Source organism: Cannabis sativa, chromosome X (genome assembly GCF_029168945.1).
Source record: "Cannabis sativa cultivar Pink pepper isolate KNU-18-1 chromosome X, ASM2916894v1, whole genome shotgun sequence".
Taxonomy (NCBI): domain Eukaryota; kingdom Viridiplantae; phylum Streptophyta; class Magnoliopsida; order Rosales; family Cannabaceae; genus Cannabis; species Cannabis sativa.
Genome location: NC_083610.1, coordinates 7,723,293 through 7,749,124, shown reverse-complemented (window position 1 = coordinate 7,749,124; position 25,832 = coordinate 7,723,293). Strand labels below are relative to the sequence as shown.

The 25,832-nt window shown below is 35.6% G+C and overlaps 1 protein-coding gene across 1 annotated transcript; it reads right to left on the bottom strand.

Annotated features, from left to right (window-relative positions):
* Positions 1 to 7,702: 7,702 nt before the first annotated feature.
* Positions 7,703 to 9,058, bottom strand: LOC115699055 (protein VACUOLELESS GAMETOPHYTES). Its single transcript, XM_030626300.2, has 2 exons — positions 8,551 to 9,058; positions 7,703 to 8,468 (listed from the first exon to the last, which is right to left on the bottom strand). Exons 1-2 carry the CDS (start codon positions 8,826 to 8,828, stop codon positions 8,000 to 8,002), a joined length of 747 nt encoding a protein of 248 aa, XP_030482160.1. The 5' UTR covers positions 8,829 to 9,058; the 3' UTR covers positions 7,703 to 7,999.
* Between the last annotated feature and the right edge of the window lie 16,774 nt (positions 9,059 to 25,832).

Genomic DNA, 25,832 nt, shown 5'->3' with positions numbered 1-25,832 from the left:
TTCATGCAGGAGATGAGGAGGATGATGAGAAAGGAGTGTGAATAAATACATGAGAGGTTAGATAGGGTAGAAGAGGGAACCCAACAGAGGCCACGGAGGAACAGGGTTCACCAAAGGGATGATAGTGAAGTAGATGGGGAAGGGAAAATTTTTGATGAAGAGTTTGATGGGATACCAGTGGGTAACCATAGGAGCTATGGTCGGGGATAGAGAAGTTAGGAACTAGGTAGATAATTATTTGGGAAATATAATGATGAAAATTCCCACTTTTCAAGGGAAAAATGATCCCAAAGCATACCTGGAGTTGGAAAAGAAGATGGAATTGTTGTTTGATTGTCACAACTATTCTAAAACGAAAAAGGTAAAACTTGCTGCCATTGAATTTACTGACTATGCTATTGTTTGGTGGGATTAGTTGTGCATCAACAGGAGGCATAATGGAGAATGAGAGATTGACTCTTGGGAGGCTATGAAGAGGGTGATGAGGCGGCGTTTTGTACCATCTCACTATTATCGAGACTTGTACCTTAAGTTGCAGGGTCTTCGTCAAGGCTATAAGAGTGTTGATGAGTATTACAAGGAGATGGAGATGGCTATGATTAGAGCCAATGTGGAAGAGGATCGGGAGGCAACAATGGCAAGGTTTTTGAATGGATTGAATCGGGAGATTGCTAATACAGTTGAGTTACACCATTATGTGGAATTGGAAGATTTGGTGCATATGGCAATAAAGGTTTAAAGGCAACTCAAGAAGGGTAGTTCGAGCTCAATGCCAAGGCCATGTCCACACAATCCAAATACAACACCTTGAAGGTCAAACTTCCCAAAGAAAGAGGATCAACCTAGTTCATCCTTGACACCCAAACCAGCCACAACAACTACAACCCCTCATGGAAAAACAACCACTATTTCATCTCGCTGTAGTGAGATAAAGTATTTCAAATGTCAAGGGCGAGGACACATAGCTAGCCAATGTCTAAATAAGAGAGTTATGGTGATTCGTGAAAATGGCGAGGTAGATTCTAAAAATGAAGAAGAGTTTGTTGATATGCCACCATTAGAAGATGCTTCTATAAAAGATGAAGAGTATGGGCCAAAATACGATGATATGCTTGCACTAGTCACTAGACGAGCATTAAACTTGCAAGCAAAAGAAGAGGAAGAAGAGGCACAATGCGAGAACATTCTTCATACTCGTTGTCATGTGAAAGACAATGTATGTAGTGTGATCATTTATGGGGGTAGTTGTACTAACGTTGCAAGTTCCTCCATGGTTGAGAAGCTGGGACTTTCAATGCATAAACATCCACGTCCTTACAAGTTGCCATAGTTGAATGATAGTGGTGAAGTGAGAGTTACCTATAAGTTTTGGTATCTTTCTGAATTGGCAAGTATGAGGATAAGGTATTGTGCGATGCGGTCCAAATTTAAGCTGGACACCTTCTTCTAGGAAGGCCATAGCAATTTGATTAGCAAGTCCACCACGAGGGCTTCACCAATAAGTACTCATTCATGTTCCGTCAACGAACAATCACGCTAGCTCCTTTGACACCAAAATAAGTCTATGAAGACCAAGTGAGATTGAAAAATTTGAGTGATAAAAATAAATTGAGTGATAAAAAGAACTTGAGTGAACAACAGAAAGAGAGTCCAAAGATAAATGAGAATGAGAAAAAAGAGAACTAAGGAGAGAAAATAATCGAAGCGTACAAAATAATTTTTATGCTAGAAAAAGTTAAATTACGTGATCTTGGCGTACAAAACAACCAATGATTCTGTTTGTTTACAAGGAGGCTCTTTGAAACAATAACCAACTTATTCTTCGTTGCCTAGTGTTGTTATTTATATTTTGCAGGAATTCGAGGATGTGTTTCCTGAGGAGGTACCACATGGTGTGCCACCTGTTTGAGAAATTCAACATCAAATTAAATTAATTCCAGTTGCTTCAATTCCAAACTGCCCAGCATATAGAACTAATCCTGATGAAACTAAGGGAATACAAAGGCAAGTTGAAGGATTGATGACCAAAGGGCATGTGAGAGAAAGCATGAGCCCTTGTGTTGTTCCAGTAATTCTCGTTCCTAAGAAGGATGGAACTTGGAGGATGTGTGTTGACTTTTGAGCCATCAACAACATAATGGTAAAATATCGAAATCCCATTCCTCGTTTAGATGATATGTTAGATGAGTTGCATGGTTCTTGTGTGTTTTCTAAGATTGATCTTAAGAGTGGGTATCATCAAATACGTATGAAATAAGGAGATAAGTAGAAAACTGCATTTAAAACTAAACATGGATTGTATGAATGGTTAGTCATGCCTTTTTGATTAACTAATGCACCTAGAACTTTCATGCAATTAATGAATCATGTTTTGCAAGCTTTCATTGGAAAATTTATTGTTGTGTATTTTGATGATATTCTAACCTTAGTAAATGCACTTTTTGCACCGATAAGATTGTTTTATAGGATTTGTTGTGAGTGCTACAGGTATTGAGGTTGATGAAGAAAAGATCAAGGCCATCAAAGAGTGGCTAACCCCCTCAACTATAGGTCATGTTCGAAGTTTTCATCGCCTTGCTAGTTTTTACAGGAGGTTTGTGGAGGATTTTAGCACCATTACAGCACCGCTCATAGAAGTTATCAAAAAGGATGTTGCATTTAAATAGGGTGAAGCACAAGAGGAAGCATTTCAACTACTTAAACACAAGCTTACTCACGCTCAAGTACTCACTTTACCTAATTTTTGAAACACATTTGAAATTGAATGTGATGATTTGGGTATAGGTATTGGCGTTGTTCTTATGCAAGAAGGGAGATCCCTTGCATACTTTAGTGAAAAGCTAAGTGGGGCTGCACTTAGTTACCCCACCTTTGATAAAGAGTTGTATGCCCTGGTGCGAGCTTTAGAAACATGGCAACACTATTTGTGGCCCAAAGAATTTGTGATTCACACAGATCATGAATCCCTTAAACATTTGAAAGGGCAACACAAGCTCAACATGAGACATGCACGATAGGTTAAGTATATTGAGACATATCCATATGTTATTCGGTATAAACAAGGTAAGGAGAATGTGGTTGTTGATGCCTTTTCTCGGAGGTATGCCTTAATCTCTACTCTTGATGCTAAATTACTTGGTTTTGAACATATTAAGGAACTTTATCCTGATGACCATAATTTTGGGGAGATTTATGGTGCTTGTGTGTTGATAGGAGGTAGATCACACTAATTGTTGGAGTTTGGCAGATCTAGGTGTCTGAAGTGATCAGTTTCACTTCGCGAATTGCTTTTTTTAGTGTTTCCACCCGTTCCTAGTCCTTGTCTATTGAAAATTAATCTCTAAGCGCCTCGCTCCCCTCAAGGAGGAAGTTCTGTACTTTGGCTAGCCAAGGGTGCTCCTGTTGGTGGCTGGTCGGCCATAGGCTGTACAATGGGCGGTGCTGCTAAGCCAGAGATCCTTGGCCAGGCCCCCACACTGCTAGTTGTATAGATCTGGTTGTTCTTGCCGTTAGACCTTTAAGGAAATGTCTATCCTCCCTTTGGCAGGGGGAGATCTGTTGGTCAGCTTATCGATAGACCCTCCCTGATCTATCAACTAGTCTTTCTTGAAGTGGATGTCTGATGACATCCTTTCCTCTTCCATCAATTCTCTGGTTGAACTGCCTTATCAGATTGTTGGCCTCTTTGTTGCGGCGATCTAACTCTGCTTGGTAAGATCGAAGGATGTACTCCTGGTCATCAATCCATCTGAAGAATTCGCGTCTCTGTTGGGCCAATACATCACAATCAATAGCGCGTGGTTCTTCAGTTAGGCCTGCATGGCCTACAACTTCTCTGAGCTTGGCTAACTCAAGATTCTCTCCTAAGTCCACATGGGGCTTGCCAATCGTAGGCTCGCCAACTCCTGGTCCTGTCTCTCTATCATAATACCAGAGACAAGAGCTAGTTGTTGTTCTAGGGGGCTATCGCCCATTGATCCTTCCTTCAGTGGGAGGAGCCAATGGTGGGTCTTCCTTCGGAGGCAAGGGCCTGCTCTTCAGATCCACCACGATGCTTGTATCAGTTTGGCCGATTGTAGTGCCCAGGCTTGTGGTGCATGTTGTCAAGACATTATTCACCGCATTTGCGGTGTTCATGGGGATTCTAGTTGTGGGTGGAACTCAAGCATTTAGATTTGTAGTTTGTGGGTCTTGAGGGAAACCTGAAGATGTAGATGGTGCGACTGGGTTCTTATCGTGTTAATCATGACGTTTGATCAGATACGATATTCACGCTCTCAATGAAAGCACCAAAATGTTGACCTCTAAAAGTGATCAACTAACAGCGAGGTCGTATAGATCTAATGCTTACCATGTGTTACACAAATAGAATGGATAAGTAAAGAACATACAGATTTGTTATAGAGGTTTGGCCCCCTGTGATAGCGGCTAATGACATACTCCCCTTTTAGTTGTATCAATACCGAGGGCCAATACTATTCAGATCACTATAGATGGGATCTAATATAGCAATCTCCAGGATATATACAAAGTATGAATCATGAATGGAAAATATTAAGTGATGAGAGTCTTGTATGGGTGTGTCAGAGAAAGTGAAGAAGAGCAGAGTTATCAAACTTAGGCTTAGAGCTTGGAGGCGAGTGTCAGTCTTAGATTGAACTTAGGTTTTCTAGGTTAGAGTTATGACTTTTATATAGGAAGCCTAATACCCTAATTTACACTTGAAACCCTAGGATATTTGCATAGTTGATAAATCAATCACAACAGACCAAAATGCCCTTAAACATATACATTATTCAGCTATTCTATTGGGCATTTAGGGCCCAATTCGTAGCCCAAATAATGTTGTCCACGTGTAGAAGATCACAGAGAATCCTGGAGAGCTCCTTTTGACCAACTAGACCCTTGCAGGGAGCAGGCTAGCTGGCCATGGTACAGTCCAGAGGCTGGCCGGCCAAAAGGTCATCCAGGAGTGGCCAGCGAACTTATGTGAGGGGCTGGTCTGTCACTTGATGCCCATTTGAGTGCCGAGATCTCCGTTTGCTTAGGTATCAACTTGGCCTTCTTATTGGGGAGTTGTAATGCCATGTGACACTGATTTTGTCTACATAAGCACTGCCACGTCAGGAGGACAAAAATCAGGATAACACTATATATGAAAAAAAATAAAAGTAGATTTTAATAATAAAAATTGTAATTTACACAAAATTTTGATGCCAGAAAAAACCATAGGAAGCGCTTACATTGTCGGTTATATAATAATAACTGTAGCCATAGGGGCCTATGGCGTTGATTATTTCATAGTAACCGACGCCATAGAGTCCTTAGACGGTCAGTTATTTTTCCCCCTTTGGTATCGTTTGGAACAACATCAGTAGCGAATTTCGTCGAAACTGATGCTGTAAGCCCCAAAAAACTACCTCTAAAGCTCATTTTTCTAGTAGTGTGAAAATCTTATTTATCATGAGCAAACCAAGCAAGTGGAGATAGATTGCCAGTGGTAGACTTAGAATTTAAAGTGACGGGGTCGTAATATATTTTTTGGTAAGTGAGGGGAGGGGCCAAAAGTAAACTTAAGAAGAAAAAAATATTGCTCTTCGTGGGATTAGAACTGTTGTCCTCTAACCTATAAGCTATCTAGCTTAACTATTGAACCAATGCTAATATTATTTTTATAAATATCATCTTTTTTTTACACATATATGTTGCAGTTAACTAAAATGCATATATATTTTTTTCCTGATTTTTTTTCCAGGGGGCGACTACCCCACTTCTCTTCTATGTGGGTTCGCCCCTATAGACTATCATATTATTTGAGAAAAAATCACCAATAAAAGCATCAAGATGAATCATGTCAACTCCAAATCTAACTTAGCAAACCTTTATTCCATTTTTATTTCATTACACATGTATCCAAGATTAGGAGTGTAAATGGGTTAGGTTAGATCTAATCCGACGATCCGACTTGATCCAGATCATGTAAGGATCCACGCTGCCCTACCTTGTAAGATCATATACTCAGATCGAATCAGATGCTACCTGACTACTTTTTTAAAAAAAAAAATGAATTTTAATTTTATATTTGAATTTATAATTTTATTTCCATATTAATTTTGTATTAGTATTATTTAATACAATACTATGTCTGATATTGACATGTATTAATAGATTGTATAAAGATAATATATTTTCAATAAACATGATCCCAACACCAACTACGGGTTGTGTTCGGGTCCCAGTCTGGGTTCGGGTTAGGGTCCCGTGTCCGGGTTTGGGTCCCGAGTCCGGGTCTCGAGTACGGGTCCAAGTCTGGGTCTCGGGTCTGGGTTCGGGTTCGAGTTCGGGTCCAAGTCTAGGTATGCGACCTAAGTCTTGGGTCCTGGTCTGGGTCTCGAGTTCGGGTCTGGGGTCTGGGTCCTAGGTCTCGGTCTTTGTCTACGTCTTGGGTTAGGGTCCTTGGTTTGGGTCTGGATCCGGGTTCAGGTCTCGTGTCTTAGGTCCTAGGTTCGTATCCGGGTCCCAGGTCCCAGGTTCGGGGTCCGATGTCGGGGTTTGGGTCCCAAGTTTGGGTCTGGGTCTAGGTTCAGGTTTGGGTCTCGAGTCTAAGTGCGGGTTTTGTCCTAGTTTCGGGTTTGGGTCTGGGTCTAATCCGGTCTGGGGTTTGGGTCCCGGTCTTGTTTGTGTCGGGGTTTGAGTCTGCTTTCAGGTCTGAGTCCGAGTCTCGGGTTGGGGCTCGGGTCCGGGTCCTGGTGTCAGGTTCGGGTTTGGGTTTGGCTCCGAGTCTGAGTCCTGGGGGTCCCGGTCCGGGTCCAAGTCTGGGTTTGGGGTCCAGGTTTGGGTCTGGGTCCTTGGTCTAGGTCCCGAGTCCGGGTTCAGGTCCGGGTCCCTGGTCTAGGTCCCAATCCGAGTCGTGGGTCCAAGTTCGGTTTGGGTCCGGATCTGGGGTACGGGGTCTGGATTTAGGTCCCGGATCCAAGCTGGGGTTTGGGTCTAGGTCTCGGGTCCACGTCTAGGTCTGGTTCTGGGTCTGGTCCTGAGTCCGGGTCTAGTCCCGGGTTTGGGTCTGAGTTCGAGTCTGGGTCTAGGCGGGGTCAAGTCTCGTTCTGGTTCTTAGTCTCGTGTCCAGGTTTGGATCTCGAGCAGATCCGGGTTCGTGGTCTGAGTCTTGAATTAATGTTTTTTAAATATATTAAAACCGAATCGGATAAGTTCCTATCCGAAAAAAAAATTAGGTGGGGCAGAGCGAATCTGATTCGAGATCCAATAAGTAACCAAATGTTTCGGATTGAAACTCCGACCTAACTAAATGGCTCTTTCTGACATGCCTATCCAAGATGGGTGTCAAAATACATTAAATTCATTGTAGGTTGAGGTTGTTATTAAGTTATTTTTATTTTTGATAGTTCGAATGTTGGTTAGTTAGTTAGTGTAGCTTTATTTCAAAGCCTATATAAAGGCTCCCTCTATCTGAAATTGTATAACAAAGAGAATCAAATCAATAAAAACATTTCTCTTTGAATTGTAATTAAACATGAAAAAACTTTTTACGTTATGAAGCTAATCACCCCTTAATTATTATGTAAAATCACTTAATGCTCAAAAAAAAAAACTAAAGCTTCAAAGTGTTGTTCTTGGGTAAATATGAGTTGGTAAACTTGAGGAGGTGGAATATAAGTACCGGACACACAAGAGAGAGTAGATCTTTTTTCTCCATATAATTGAATTAATTTATTAATTATTATTACAATCGTAATTAGATTAAAACTACAAACAAATAATAATCTAATTTAATAAAGTTTTGCCGCTAATTATAGTTTTATTCACAATATGATTAAAGCATCTTTAAACTAACCCAGTTAAACAACATATTTAATACTATATATTATACAAATATCAGCTTCCCCTCCCAAATTAAACATATCCAATTAATACGACGGCGTATTAATAGGTAATTGCCATCGAACATCACTTTACATGGTAGATATGATGATCTGACGCGTCAAGCTCTGGAGATGAGGGAGCCAATAAGGCCTGCGATGAGCGTCGTCGGATCTCCCAAAACGGCAGAGATGACGAACTGTACGGCCAACCCGGCCATCTCGCAACACTTTTTCACCTTACCCCTCCCGGACTTCCTATGATGCGTCTGCAGCGTGTTTTTCAGGCTCGGAATCGTCGACCTGGAAAACGAGGACGAAGACGAAGAAGAAGTAATGGCTTTCCCCCTTCCGGCGTATATATCGGACCAGCTCTCCATCAGCATCTCTCTCACGCACGCTACGTGTAGATTGTACTTCTTGCACTTAGACCGGTAGCTCCAGCTCCTTCCCTTCCTGCCGCAACGGTGGCACGACGAGCTCACCTTTCGATACAAGTACAGCTTCGTCTCACCATCGTCCAGAATCATCGGCAGCTTGGCGCAGCACGGGTGAAGATCGAATCCGCAAGAGTTGCAGTGGTAAACAAATCTGTGGTGATTGATTATTCAATACAAATATAAGTAATGAAATTAAACATTAAGTTGCATGCGTGGATCATGTATATACGAACCCGGTAATATCTTTCTCGCAGGCGTTGCAGTAGCGCGGTGAGTTGCCTGGGGGCCTGGAGAGGAACTGAAAGGAGCATTTGGTGTAAAAAGGGTGGCAAATGTTCGGGGAAGGGAGGGCACAGTACATGTGAAGATCAAAGTCACAAATGGGGCACTTGTAGCGTGATCCAATCCCAATCTCTTTGCATCCATCGCACTTGAACGGGAATTCAGAGTACTCGAACTTGAGCTTGTGATAGGGGTGGCTGAAGTGGGAGATTTCGTTGTATTTTGTCATGGCTTTCTTACAGTAGAATGTTGGGTTTATTATATTGTAATTTGATTGGGGAAAAAGAAGACAAGATTAAATATATATAATACTCTTTTTAATGGGATTAGATCTAATGTATACATTTTTGCAATGATCAGTTAATAAGTTACATATATGGGTGTATTTATTGTAGGGGATTTTTGTTTGGCTTCAGGTTTAAGCAACTGTTGTAGGGGAATTAGAATGATGCTTTGGGATGGTGGTAAAACGAGAGTGCATGAGAATCCCCACTACGACAATATTTAAGATGGGAAAGAACAGACATAAAGCATTTATATCTGGTCATGTCAACGTATACTTAAGAATATATACGAATTAATTTTCACTTTACACGAGTATATATTTTAATTTTTCTGATCAGCTAATTATGTTATAGGATGCGTTATAATTTAGCAAAATAAGATCTTTTGTTCTCAAAATTAAAATACTTATAAACATCATCTAATTATTACCCCATCTATTGATGAACTTACATATAGGGAAGCGCAAGGCAGGTGCGGTGTCACCATACAATCTTTTTCATAATTAGTAACTTTAATTTATTTTATATATATTTCTACATATGAGAAAAAAAAAATTATAGTTAAACTCTCTCATAGTTTACAAATATAGGGATATGATTTTGTCCCGTGATGTACTTTCACGGAATGTATTTCGTGATACATTAGATGAGTCTCAGGGTACATTAAATGAGAAGGTACGTTTCCACTTTTTAACCTTAATTACCCCTAAATCAATCTCATCCGTCAGATCAAATAACTCTTTCATCTGACGGTTGTCGTACATCACGGATTACAATCCGTGAAAGTACAATAACGGAACAAAATCATATCCCTATAAATATATATATTTGTGTAACTGATTTTTTTACGGGATCGTAATTAATGAGAATTAAATAAATAGTGTGCAAAAAATGTAATAAATGACACCAAAATTTAAGAAGATTCTACCCAAAATATTGATAGTAACCTACACGTACCTCTTGTATTTAATTAATTTTGGTTGCAAAACAAGAACATGCTCTTGAGTGCAATAAGTAAAAATTACATAGTTTCTAAAATAGGAATTTTTGATCCTCCTCCATGTTCAGGTATGACCCATTATATAGAAAGGGAGTTGGTGTGTCTATCTTTCGGTGACACAACCAAAGGCTCTATCAAACCCTAAGTGTATACATAGAATTATCTCAATTACCGTTCCCTTGATTCTCAGAATTAGTTGAGATCCAATTATTTTGGTTATATCCCGCTATTTTCTTGGGTCTTTAACTTCTTTTGAGCTTCAAGCGGGTGTTAACCCAAAAAATTGAGAGAGTGGATTTTCGAGATTAGTCAACAATTAGTCTAGCCAGTCGAGAAACGTTGCTAGCAAGAGTCGGTCGAGGAATGATTGAATCAACGCTTGTGGCCTAGGGCTCGTTAATTTCAAGGATCAATGCTTGCAAGTCTCCGGGTATATCCGGGCAACTCAGAGGTCAACCTCACAACAATACACGAGTAGAGTTAGTAAGATCAACTTACTAAGTAACAATTGTTAGAGGATTTTCATAATGATGCGTTCAAAATTAGATCTTATCATAAACATAAGATCCATAGATCTCTTTCTCATATTTCCAACGCATTTTTCATCGTCCAATTTCGACATATATCGAGAAAGTTATGGCCAAAATACTAACACCACTAAATTGTGACAATTGGGTGTGCGAGCCATGAGCTGTTGTGCGAGCCCATGAGGTTTTGTGCAAGCCCATGAGCTATTGTGTGAGCCAATTAGATCTTGTGCAAACCCATGAGCCGTTGGACAAATCGGGAAGCATTTGGGTGAGTCATTGTGTGTGTTGTGTGTGTGTGTGTGTTTTGGGGGTTGTAAATGTAAGGTGAGAGGTGAATGCATATCGACGAGAATGACATTGAAGAAGGAATCAAAGGACAAGGCGTGCAAGGGAAAAGCGTACAACCACGCCTCCTGAAGACTCTGAAAGTAAGAAGGTACGAGTAGCGGTGACAATGGTCCTGCGAGATCTGAGGACCTGACAAGGGTACGCTACAACCACCCTTCTACAACTGATAATGACCACATGCCTGTAATCGGGGATCACCTACCTTCAACTGTGGACCACCCGCCTGCAACCTGTAACTGAGGATCACATGCCTATAATCGGGGATCACCTACCGGCAACTAGGGACCACCCTCCTATAACCTGCAATTGGGGACCTCATGCTTGTAACTAGGGATCACCTGCCTGGAATTGGGGAGAACCCTTCAGCAACATGTAACTGCGGACCACATGCCTGTAACCGAGGATCACATGCCTACAGATGGGGATCACCCCACACCTGATAGGGGTACGTACGAGTTGCAAGGCCACCTCCAGCACCTGTGACATGCAGCTTGAAAACGATGCTTTGTCCCCTTGGGACCACTTTTTACCTCAGGCAATTAGAGCCTATAAATACCCTTTCTCAGATTTGAGAGGGGTTGGAAAATCATACTTGTAAAACTATATTGAAAGAAATAGAAATTTTTCCATAATTCTCTCCATTTCAAGATGACAATTTAAGTTTATATTTCATCTTCCTCTTCATCTCATTTCTGAACTTGAAGCATAAGTTGGTTTTCTAACCACAAGTTAGTTGAGGAGTTCTCCCCGTCAACAATTTGGTACCGTCTGTGGGAACAACAAGCTTAAGCAAAGCTGCTTCCTTACACACAATCGATACAAAATTCCAAGATGCTCTCGCTGCCTTCAAGACATGGAGATTTGCCTTGACGAGAACTAGTTGGTCACTTCGGAGTAAGACCTACCTCCACCCATCATCATAAAAGAAGGCCCTAATGGTCACATCCCTCAAGTCAGAGGAGAAAATGAGAATGTTGTCTAGCCTTAGGTAGGGGGAGAGGGTGCGGGCAGGCAGGAATCTCAAGCAAAACATGGAGACCGTCGCCGCAAAAAGACCCTAGTTGATAAGCAGCATCATAGAGTTACTGCCTCTGTCATAACTGAAGGTAACACTACAAGAAAACCTACTTATGCGCCGACAAAAGTGTTGGAAATTATTTTACCAGGATCTTAGATCTACTCACAAGTATGTTTATTAACATCCTAAATATGAACTTTCTAAAACGATAAATTAAACACATATAAAGTTTAAGAAACCTTACATTGGGTGCAGCGGAATAATATGACTCCTTCCGTTCAGATATCTAGCCCTTGATTCCTTTCTGTAGCAGAGCATTATCAATATCTGAACCTGGATCTCTTTCTCTGAATCTTTGATGCTGAAACCTCCTTCTTGCTGACAGTCTTTCTTCACGATCTTCCTCACTATGATTGAGGTATCACTTGCTGTGTGTGGGTACTACTCATACACTAAGGATTTCGAAATTCAAGAGGGAAGAGAAAGAAGAAGTGGCAGCTAAAGATAGGGAGAGAGAAAGGCTCAGGTTTTTCTCTGAAGGAAAAATAGAAAATTTAAGTGTAATTTTCCTGAAGCCTTCACTATCTATTTATAGCATTCCACTAGGGTTAGGCTTGAATTATTTGGCATTAAAATAATGAAAATATCAGTTTAAATTTCCTACAAAAGTGGCAGGCCCTATACTAGTGGATTTGGGCCTCACTTTTTGCAATTTTGCAGTTTTACCTTTTCTGCATCTAATTTTCTCAAAAATGCCAATTTTCTAATTCAACCATTTAAATGTCAATTCTAACTATTTAATAACTATAAATAATTATTAAATAATATTGTCATTTATCATATTTATTAATTGAACCATACAAAGTATCATAATTAACAAATATGCCCCTAAAACTCTTTCTTTACAATTTCGCCCTTACTTAGTGAAAAATTCACAAATAGACATAGTCTAATTTGAGAATTATAATTGATTAATCAAAACCAATTACATGAGTCTTACAAGCAATATTATCTCAACTAGTGCGGGGACCATGGGTCTATATAACCGAGCTTCCAATAAGTAGATCAAGAATTTAGCACTAAAATTCACTAACTTATTAATTCTTCGTTGAATCCACGCATAGAACTTAGAATTGCACTCTCAGTATATAGAATGCTCTATATGTTCCACCATATAGACACATCATTAGTTATCCATTGTTATAATCCTAATGTGATCAATGATCCTCTATATGAATGATCTACACTGTAAAAGGATTAAATTACCGTTACACCCTACAATGTATTTATTCCTTAAAACACTTGACCCCGTATAAATGATATTTCAGCTTATGTGAAATGAGTACTCCACCATTTATGTTCGTTTGGTCAAGCTCGAAGGAGATCATCCTTTGCTTACTATTCGCCAGATAGAAGCTATAGATTCCATGTTTATGATAGCGCTCCCACTCAATTGCACTACCGTGTTCCCAAAATGTACGTATCACCCTGACCTAAAAGTAGGCTTAACTAACAAATCAAAGAACACGAATAGCCTTTCAAGATTGAGCCTAATCATAACAGGATTAAGAACATTTGATCTAGGATCAACTAGGCGATATTGACTTGAATAGATATTACGGTAAGTTTAATAAATCTAAGTCAAAGTTCAATATCGGTCCCTTCCGATGCATACTCCATGCATCCAACCTGAGCTTTACTTTAACCAATGCTCTAGAAAGAACATAGCACTTCTCCAAATGCAAGTAAACTCTGTTGTAGATTATCATATCAGTAAAACCCTATGTCTGATAAATCTAGGAAACTTTATTCACATAGTCATGTTTACTTTCCAATGTGTTGACGACACAATAAACAGGATCAAGTATGTGAAAAGGGTTTCAGATGAATTTATACATTATGTACATATAATCATGAAATAAATCATGTGAACCATGCAACATTAAATGTTATTTCTGATCTATATTAATAAGTAAATCTGATTATATTGAAATGAGTTTTATTTAGGGCATAAAACCCAACAAACTCCCACTTGCACTAATATAAAACAAAAAGTGCGTTTCAAATAATCTCAACACCTTGATATACAAATCAAGTGTAGTAGTAGTAAACTCCTCGTAATAGGATCTGAAAGGTTGAATTAAACACAACCTTTTCTCCACCATTACTCTTCCTTAATCACAAAATCATTGATAATGTGAAATTCCTCTCTATATGTCTACTCTCTTGGGATACTGGATTCTATATCTTTGGCAACTACTTTTGGTTAATCAGGAAATTAACACTAGTAGTTTAAGGCAATTTGGAATGATGCCAAAAATGTATAGAACTTTCCTTAGACTGAATAAGTATCTTTCCTGCAGCTTTAACATTCAGTCCTCTCTGGTAGACCTAGAGACTTCGTATAGGTTTTTACACTTCTCCAAAATCACTATTCCACCCCCAGAGTAATCACCATCTTATCAGAAATATTTACTAGCACATAGGCAAATTTTGAAATCTGATATGGTGTAGTCTAAGAGTTTTAAACACACCCTTATAGACTAACATATAGTTCCTCTTCTTTATCTTAAGATTTACTTGATTGTCTTCCAATGTTCTTCTCCTGGATTAATCTGATACCTACTCATTACTCCCACTCAACAGCAGGTGTCTGGTCTAAGGCATACAAAAGCATATCTAAGACCTCTCACTGTTGATATAAGAAATTCTTTCATGGCTTTATCTTTTCTGGAATAGTTGAGACTTTTCCTTAGATAAATCTATGCCTAAGAAGTTGTGAAGCTTCTATAGATTGCCATTAGAAAGAAAATGCTTCAGCATCTTACTAAAGTAAGTTGCTTGCATTAGAGTAAGTAATTACCAGGTATACCACAAGCCATAGGTTTAGATAAACTCAAACTATAATACTAGGAACAGGAAGTTTTGTTAAGTCTATTGAATGGACTTATAAACGAAAATTTCCTTTTATGTCCTTGTAATAGAAAACTTTAGGTTACTCCATGTGAATGGATTAAACCATAGTTCTATTGGCTTTCTTCTTATTTTCTTATCTTGACAATCCATTACTTGTTTAAACTCACAATGGATTTTAATCACTAGTGTCTCCCAAGTCATAAGAAGGTGAGTTCCTAGAAACTCTCCCACTACGACAAGGTACCGTGAATTATGTCGAAGAAAACTAAATGGTATTAACCTCTTTGGTTGTGACAAGACAACAGAGGCAGTGGGATCATCATATGTCAAATAAGATGATAGAACACTTTTGGAATCAAGAATTAAATATCTCCTTTATTTGCTACTTGTTTTTCAGACTTAGTCATTATCTTAGAAAAGTAGTATTTGTTTGAACAAACACTTTCTTATCTATTGACTATGGGATGGTCCACCCCTAATCACTTAGAATAGCTAAGAAACCATGGTTAACAGTTCTAGCTTTTCTTAAGATTTTGATTAGGTCATCCATGAACCTAGTAATGATTTACATTAAGTACCCAACCATTACATCATTCTGAAATTGTATTACCATAGAAGGAATTAGGCAACGACTAGTAACTAATCATCAACATGCAACTCGAAATTTCTGGGGAGGTAAGTTTGGATATAATTCAAAAATCAATTTAATGATCTTTGAACTGCATATCTACTAACTATTTCTCCACCCCTATCAGTTCGCAAGATCTTTAACCACTTACCTTAATGGTTTTAACCATTGCTAGAAATTAATGAAATTTTTCAAACATTTCAAATTTCTTGCTAAAAGGTATAATCTAGAGTTATCGTTTTAAGAATACAACGAAAAACTCATATCCACCCCTGAATGTACATCCATCTGCGAATGAGATGAACTACTTCCAGTGGATATAGGCATATTAACTCTTTGCAGAGATTGATCTTGTCAAATCCACTATGAACAAGATACAAATGCCATAGATTAAAAAAAATGTGGTAGTGTCTATGATGACATAGGTTTAGTTACATCAAAGAGTTCTTAGAATACTGCAAGTGGATCCTGGTCACAGAATACCTAACTCATATTCCATACAGTTTTAATCCAATAATAGAAGATGAATATTAAACACTTGAGAAAGTGTAACTGTATTGTATTCTGGAATTAGAAATATAAGAAAATTTCTATTTGGAATCTAAAATTAAAGTCAAAGACTTAAATTTATACCAAATATAATGAGTAATTCTATCTTGGACCACCACTACTAATACAAACTCTAAGTCAGATTTGCCCATACAAGTAGGAGATTTCTAAGATTGAAGTTTTATATCAATTGGGAATAGAATTTCGGGATTATAATCATATGCGTCATTTAATTTCTTAAGAGAAAATATAATGACATGAAATGATTTATTCACCATTCATCCAATGATATGTTTTTAAAGCTAATTCGAAATGAATAAGCTAAGAGGAATTAGGATAATTTCGTTTATAAATAAGAATCCAACGATGCTTCGATTAGCGAAAGACAAAGTAATCTTATTTATGTAATCTTCTTGTTTCATATTGTAAAAATACTAGTCTAAGGTGTCATCAATTGATGAACAGCTAGATGTCGCATATACAATATTTATCTTTCGAGATCTAACACTATTATGTATGTCTAATGGTGAAAATCCACTAGGGATTTATCTCATTAGATAAACAAGCCAAGTTAGACCAACAATGAAGATTCGAAATTAAACTACAACTTAATAACAGAAAATAACATGGTTCAATATAAATTCATACACAATTCAGAAATTATAAACATATAGCAAGTAGGAATGACAAGTGAAAATACTAAAACTTACAATCCTAAATAATTTCCAAGGTTTTCAACAAACTGATATCAGTGTCCCGTTTAGGCGAGAGTCAAAGCTACCATTCATTGAATAGAGTTGTTAGCTCGTCTAAAATGTTAAACATTCTAGCAACCTTTTATTCGATCAAGATTGGAATTCAGCGTTGTCCCGTTTAGGCGAGAGTCAAGGCAATTCTATCTTATGAGCTTCCACCATTGTTTCATAATTTGCAAGTCAAGTATGGTCGCCACCATTAGGGTGATCCATACCATACAAAACACTTACAAACTACTTATCATGCGAGGTTAAACGGTGCGAAATTGCTAATGAACGTTCCTCCATTAGGGAGGATTACTCACTAAAACAAACGCGGTGTAAAACCCACAATGGAGATCGAATGTCTTAATAATAATCAAGCTCATTATTTAGAGTGAGTTGTATTTTCTTTGATTCTCTTTATTTATTCTATTTATTTTAAATATATATTTATTTAATTAAAATTTCCAATTTAGAATGAAAAATTCTAAATATAAATTTTAATTTAATATTTATAAATTTTACTTAGATGGATATGAAAATAACATGAATTATTTCCATCTTAGTAATAATTTCCAATAAATATTTAGAAAAATATTCAATTTAAGTTGTTACAAAATTAATTTAAATTAATTTACAACTCAAATTTAATTTTCTATAAATATATATTGCATTTCGAAAAATTAAAGTATATAAGAATACAATTTTCAAAAAATGCATATTAAAATAAAAAATAAATCCTGGAAAAATTATTCTAATTTAATGTTGGCCCAAAATTAATTAATAAAATTAATTTACAACAAAAAAATATAATTTTCCTATTTAATTAAATATATAAGAAAAATTTAAATATTTAAGTATGATGATGAAAATCAACTTAAATATTAATTTTCTATTTAATTAAATACACTAGAAAAATACTTCAAGCAAAAATATCATCTATCTAGATTTTCCTTTGACTAATTAATTCAATTTCTAATAATATACTTTAATTCAATTTATTTTAAATTAATCAATAAATGAAAAAATCATTGATTTAAGTTGATCCAAGAATTAATTAAAATAAATAATTAATTTACAACTTAATCTATTTTTCAAGATAAAATTCGAAATTCTAGCATTTAAGAAATACAATTTCGAAAATTGATTAATAAAATAAAGAAAAAAATATATTTTGAAAATTATTTAAATTTAGTTGAAAAAATAAATTTCAACTAAAAATAATTTTCTATTTAATTAAATGTCATGAAAAAGAAATATTTAAGTATGATGATAAAAATCAACTTAGATATTTAATTTTCAAATTAATTAAATGTATTAAATTCAAGAAATAAATAATTAAGTGTAGAGAAGGCTTAATTATTAATCTCTAGTTTAATACTAGGAAAAATATACTTAAAATAAATTGTACCAAAATTAATTAAATAATTAATTTCACAATTTATAATATTTTCCTATTTAATATTAGAAATAATAAGTAGTCTAGAAATAACTATCTAGAAAGTATCTTATTTGACTAAGTATCTTTTCCACAAAATTTGAAAAAATATCTAATTTAGGTTGTATTAGAAAAAATCTGGAACCTAAATATTTTTCAAATTTAAATTTAATTAAATATCAAAAATTAAGTTGTAACCACTTAATTTGAAAATATTCCATTTTAAGTTAATATTTGAAAAGATATTAACTTAAAAAATATCTAAAGAATCTTAATAACCAATGCCTAAAATTCCTCAACTTAATTTTGAAATTTTAAATCCAAAAGATATTCAGATTTAAGTTTGTTAGTTGAAGATAACTAAATATCAACTTAAATAGGAATATTTAATGAAAAATTTAAATTAAGCTCCAGAAAGAATCTAGATGGTTATAATTCTATATTTAATTAAATACAAGAAAATACATATAGTTTAGCTTAGAATAAAAAATTCTTTAAACTATATTTTTCTTAAATTAATTTCAAAATAAATGAAATTAATTATGTTGCTAATCAATTTTATTAGGTTAAACTAGTGTAATTAACCTAGCACAGTTGTTCAAATCAGGCAAATGGGCCTTCACAATTGGGGTGGTTTGTTTGAGGGGGTGCTGGGTTCAGTATGTCGTACCCACTTCTATGGCTCCCAACTCTCACACAAGGCCCAAAAGAGAGGAATTTAACCTTAATAAGAACAACTGTTATTAATTGATTAGGCCCAAAAACTAAATGGGTCTAAATAAATTCTATCAATAACTATGATAATTTATTTTAGCAACATTAACCTATATGCATCTATAATAAAATTAAACACATAGGCTCACACAGGCACACTTTGGATGGGTCCTATCATGTTGCTAGGTCATACACAGATGAAAGAAGATTGTAAATTATACCTGTTACAAATTATTATCTTGACCAAGGGAGCCATCAGATCATTAGATCTGGCAAAAAGTAACCATGGCTATTTGCAATCAAGTAATAATAGGTTTTGAAAACTTACACATAAGCTAAAACACATACTCCTGCAACAAGGTTAGTTGGATAGTTGGATGTAGGATTTATTTAATTTTAAATTAAATATTTAATTTCAAAATAATTAATTAAATAAATAAAATTTTTATTTTTCGAAAATTTAAAAAAAAATTAAAAAAAATTTCGAAAATTTAAAAAAAATTTTAAATTTAAAATTAGACCTACAATTTTGAAAAATTAGGTTTCAACCAACCTAAATATCATTTCAAAAATTTGCTAACTACTTTTAAATTTTAAATGTTATTTTATAAATAAAAAATTAGAAAAGATAAATAAATATCTTTTTCAAATTTTAAATGTAATTTGAATAAATAAAATAACAAAATTTAAAAAATTAGCAAAATATCTTATATCTATTTAAAATTACATGATTATAAATATCTTATTTTAAATTTAAATAAGGTCAAAATATCTAAAAAGATTTAATTTTAAAAAAAAATCTTAAAAGATAAGATATAATTAAAAATATCTTAAAATATCTTAAAAGATAAGATATTTTAAAAAATATCTTAAAAGATTTTATAAATATCTTATAAAATCTGACCTTAAATTTAAAAAAATAAGATATAATCAAATTTAAAAATAAGATAGATTTTTTAAGCAAGAAAATAGATACTAATTCTATTCAAATTCAAATTACACTAATATCTTGAATTAAATTTAAAAAATATTAAATTAATTCAAAATGATAATTAGAATTGAATTAGGAATAGTAATAGTATAAATACAAAACTATACAAAAAATTGGAAGTTAATTCCATAAAAAAGCATGAAAAATCGAAGAAAAACAAAAAAATTCGAAACTGTACGGACAGATTTGCGATCGCAGGAAAATATCAGCACAGCCCCGATTTTTTACAAATCTTCAAAAAATCATAACTAATTCAAATAAAATCCAAATTAAGTTCTGTAAAAGGCTAACTTGCTTAATTTTTTCCATACTATCCAATAAAATAATTCCAGAGATGAAATCGCAATTATTTTTCACGAAAATTTCACAAACATCAATCAATCATCAACTAACACTCAATACAACATGATACCATCCAAAGAACATACAAACAATCGTTTTAAAGTCCAAATTTCTTGCAAGTAAATCAATTACCATGGCTCTGAGGCCAGTTGTTGGAAATTATTTTACCAGGATCTTAGATCTACTCACAAGTATGTTTATTAACATCCTAAATATGAACTTTCTAAAACGATAAATTAAACACATATAAAGTTTAAGAAACCTTACATTGGGTGCAGCGGAATAATATGACTCCTTCCGTTCAGATATCTAGCCCTTGATTCCTTTCTGTAGCAGAGCATTATCAATATCTGAACCTGGATCTCTTTCTCTGAATCTTTGATGCTGAAACCTCCTTCTTGCTGACAGTCTTTCTTCACGATCTTCCTCACTATGATTGAGGTATCACTTGCTGTGTGTGGGTACTACTCATACACTAAGGATTTCGAAATTCAAGAGGGAAGAGAAAGAAGAAGTGGCAGCTAAAGATAGGGAGAGAGAAAGGCTCAGGTTTTTCTCTGAAGGAAAAATAGAAAATTTAAGTGTAATTTTCCTAAAGCCTTCACTATCTATTTATAGCATTCCACTAGGGTTAGGCTTGAATTATTTGGCATTAAAATAATGAAAATATCAGTTTAAATTTCCTACAAAAGTGGCAGGCCCTATACTAGTGGATTTGGGCCTCACTTTTTGAAATTTTGCAGTCTTACCTTTTCTGCATCTGATTTTCTCAAAAATGCCAATTTTCTAATTCAACCATTTAAATGTCAATTCTAACTATTTAATAACTATAAATATTTATTAAATAATATTGTCATTTATCATATTTATTAATTGAACCATACAAAGTATCATAATTAACAAATATGCCCCTAAAACTCTTTCTTTACAATTTCGCCCTTACTTAGTGAAAAATTCACAAATAGACATAGTCTAATTTGAGAATTATAATTGATTAATCAAAACCAATTACATGAGTCTTACAAGCAATATTATCTCAACTAGTGCGGGGACCATGGGTCTATATAACCGAGCTTCCAATAAGTAGATCAAGAATTTAGCACTAAAATTCACTAACTTATTAATTCTTCGTTGAATCCACGCATAGAACTTAGAATTGCACTCTCAGTATATAGAATGCTCTATATGTTCCACCATATAGACACATCATTAGTTATCCATTGTTATAATCCTAATGTGATCAATGATCCTCTATATGAATGATCTACACTGTAAAGGGATTAAATTACCGTTACACCCTACAATGTATTTATTCCTTAAAACACTTGACCCCGTATAAATGATATTTCAGCTTATGTGAAATGAGTACTCCACCATTTATGTTCGTTTGGTCAAGCTCGAAGGAGATCATCCTTTGCTTACTATTCGCCAGATAGAAGCTATAGATTCCATGTTTATGATAGCGCTCCCACTCAATTGCACTACCGTGTTCCCAAAATGTACGTATCACCCTGACCTAAAAGTAGGCTTAACTAACAAATCAAAGAACACGAATAGCCTTTCAAGATTGAGCCTAATCATAACAGGATTAAGAACATTTGATCTAGGATCAACTAGGCGATATTGACTTGAATAGATATTACGGTAAGTTTAATAAATCTAAGTCAAAGTTCAATATCGGTCCCTTCCGATGCATACTCCATGCATCCAACCTGAGCTTTACTTTAACCAATGCTCTGGAAAGAACATAGCACTTCTCCAAATGCAAGTAAACTCTGTTGTAGATTATCATATCAATAAAACCCTATGTCTGATAAATCTAGGAAACTTTATTCACATAGTCATGTTTACTTTCCAATGTGTTGACGACACAATAAACAGGATCAAGTATGTGAAAAGGGTTTCAGATGAATTTATACATTATGTACATATAATCATGAAACAAATCATGTGAACCATGCAACATTAAATGTTATTTCTGATCTATATTAATAAGTAAATCTGATTATTTTGAAATGAGTTTTATTTAGGGCATAAAACCCAACAAAAAGTACACTGAATGCGCCGTTAAAGCTTATACTGCGCCGGTAAAACATGTCTGAGAATCTTGGTCAGTAAAAGACTTTTTACCGGCGCGTAGACTAAATGCGCCGGTAAAACTGTGTTCACACCGGTAAAAGGGAAACGTCGGTGTTAAAAGATACCCTTATTCGCTATGAACCTGGTTTGATAACCTTTTGCCGGCGCAATAGTGCGCCGGCAAAGCAATTGGCGCCAATCCTCAGATTGGCGCCAAAAGTTTTGCGGATTGGCGCCAATTGTTTTACCGGCGCTATAGATGCGTCGGCAAAACTATTGGTGCCAATTTGAGGATTGGCGCGTACATTTTTGAGCTACCTTTTACCGGCGCAGTAATGCGCCGACAAAAGTATTTATATTTTTTTAAAAAAATATTAATTAATTATATTTAATTAATTAAATATAATTTATTAATTTTTTTTAAATAAATATAATTGTTTAATTATAATATTATATTAACAAAAAAAACCAACATAATTTACATTAAAAGATAAACAAACATTAACTATATTATGTTCTACTAAAATCAGTATATAAACAAAATGTTAAAAGATCGATGTTTGAATCGGATAATAAAAAAAAGTAAAGTTCTATAGGCGAGTAATGTCATCATCGTTGTTTCTATGAGTCTCGGGAGGTTGCGATGACGATCCAGCACCAGGAGCAGCCGATGACGATCCAGCACCAGGAGTGGGTAATGGTGGAAGATCCATGGGAGGCAAGTTGAAACCCGGCATAGCTCGAGAAAGATACTCAAACTGATCTTGGAATCGTCTGAGGTAGAGTTGTTGTGTCTCATACTGCTGCCTCATATATTGAGCTGTCTGCTCCGCTTCCTCCACTTTTTTCTGTAAAGCCTCGTACTGTTCCATTGTAACAGTCGGTGGGGCCGAAGAATGCGTGGTAGGTGCTCTTTTGGCCCCAACTCCCTTCAGTCTGGGGAGATGGCCAAAGCCTCTATGATGTCGAGATCGTTCCCCGAGTACTTACGTCATAACAGGTAAGTCTTAGGGGTACTGTGTAGGATCGACAGCAGGCTCATCGGGCTGATCTTCAGTGGGCGCTGGTTGAGTTGCTGCTATTTCAACCATTTGCCCCTAAAATAAACAAATAAGTTAAATGGTTAATTTTAATACAAAATAAATTGAAAGAATTAAATAAAAATGAATTAAAATGTAAACTTACGTAAGCTTGTTGCGCGTACTCGTTGCGCCAATTGTTGCCTTTATGGTGAAACTTTTGAAAAGTTTCCACCGCAGTTGGCAGTTCTCCTGTGTCGGGGTTAGCCTATTTTTAAGAGAAAATATATTACTATTGTTATTTTACTAGAAAAAATTAAATCAATGATAATGTAATATATAAACTTACCCCCTCGACAACATATGAAACAATAGGCTTCGAGCCCCAGCCTCCTTGAAGCTTCATCTTACCCCGACTTTCTTTATTTTTTGCTGCTCTCGCCTGAAATTAATAATTTTTCTAACATTTAATTATTTATTATTGACTATATAAATTAAAGATTACTAAAATTAGAAATTTTATTAAATGTACATTTTGTTTGTCTGTGCTCCAATAAGCGATGCAGTCACTCCACGCCTCTTGAGTTACTCCGTCAGGAGGTAACATGTCGGCCCTCTCCTGTCCAAGCTCCTAAATGTTTTGTATCCACTTTTTCTTACAATCTGTCCTCCAGTCACGTAAACCCTTTGACATCTCGTACTCACCGTAGTCTACGAATGTAGGGTTATCTCGTGGGAGGACAAACTTGGTCTGCAAAAAGTTACACATTAATACATTAATTACAATTTAATAAGAATATAGTAATTTAAAAATTAAAAAATTTATTACAACATACCTCAAGACTATCCCACAATGCATTGATGTCAGCTCTACTGACATCTTCCCATTTGAATTTATTGATGGGCATAGACATCCGAGTCATCCATTTAGCCATGTTGTTGAATTTTTTTTCTATTTTTGCCGACGGGGGTGCCAGTCTCTGCATGCAACTCAAACTGTAACTTGGCAGATTGTGTTTTGGAGAGCTCCTCTTCAACATTCTCGCCTTTGTATTTACCTCTGACCCCTTTCTTTTTCGAACTACTGCCACTTGGTGTAGACATACTACATATACAACACATATTTTTTTATTTAAAATAAACAACCATATTCAAAATATATTAAACAAGAAGGGTTTTAATTTTTATTTTATTTAAAACACTATTTCAATTACAATTCATCATCCTCATCATCAGTTACATATACAGCATTATCATCACTGTCACTCTCTAATTCTAAGGAGTTGTCTTCTTCGGTATTTAGACCCTCGTTGTCATCATCGATAATGAAATCATCTAATTGTTGAGGCTGTTAATTCACACGATGGATGTTAGCAACTTCAGTTGGGTCCACATCATGGCGAACATAGTCAACATCATCCAACTGTGGAAGTTGAACAACGAACTCGGTTTCAGCTGAATTATTTTCCTGTATAAAGGGTGTCTCCCCATCAGTGTCTGGGAAGTCCCAAACATTTCGCGGTATGTACTCATTTACAATCAGCCAGTCTTTACCGTTCTTCAAATCAAGAATGTAATAGATCAATTTTGCTTGAGATGCAAGTATGAACGGTTCATTTTGGTACCACTCTCGGTTGATGCAAATGCTAGTAATAACACCGTCACTATCCATTCTACTCCCATTAGTGTCAAACCACTTATACAAAAATAAGAGAACACTGCAGTCTTTTAAATAAGTGAACACCATAATTTTTTCAAGTGTGCCGTAAAAATTTTGTCCATCTTCACCGGGCACCATAACACCGCTATTTTGTGTTTTGCGGTTATCATCCCTTAACTTGACCAAAAATTTAATACCGTTCACTATGCACCCTGGATAAAAATAAATTGTTGCATTCGCTGGGTTAGCAATATGATAACTCTATGGTATAGAGTTAATTTTTATGCTTTTAAACTAAAGTATTGTGAGGAGAGTAATGAAAATGTGTTTATTTTGCTTAACTTTAATTAGTTTTAGTGTTATTTTCTATTTAGTAATCTAACCTTTGAGTTTTGTAAATATTGATATTGTTGGGTGTGTTTTTCCAATTAACTGTGCTTATTTTGTTGAAAAAGGAGGAATTAAATTGACAGGTAAAAGAGAAAGAAGCAAGGAAGAAAAAGAATACAAGCTGGAACTGGGTTGATTGCTGAAGCGATGCTAAAGCAATGCTGAAGTGAATTCAGCATCCTGGCAGTGACGTGGAATCACGAATTTCACTTATCCACCTCATCAATTTCGGTCCAATCACTCAAATTGCATCAGCTAGCTGACATGGAAGAAAGGGGTCTCACCCTAGTGGGCCAAAGTGGAAAAGTTTGGGCTTCTATCTTGGGTGAGGAGGTTGGTACCCTAAAAACCCAACATCAAAAAGAAAAGAAAAGAAACAAGTACACCATTATCATCTTCATCATCTTGTATGTACAGTACGGGGCAGCTGGCATTTTTTTCTATGGAGGAGCTTTAATTGCAGCAGGAAGTACACGAAGAAGAAAGAAGAGGGGACCAAGCCTAGTGTTTGAATTTTCTTTTACCCTTTCTTGATAGTCTTCTTTATTTTTCTCTTTGTTATTGTTGTTTGTACTTAGTATTCAAAACTT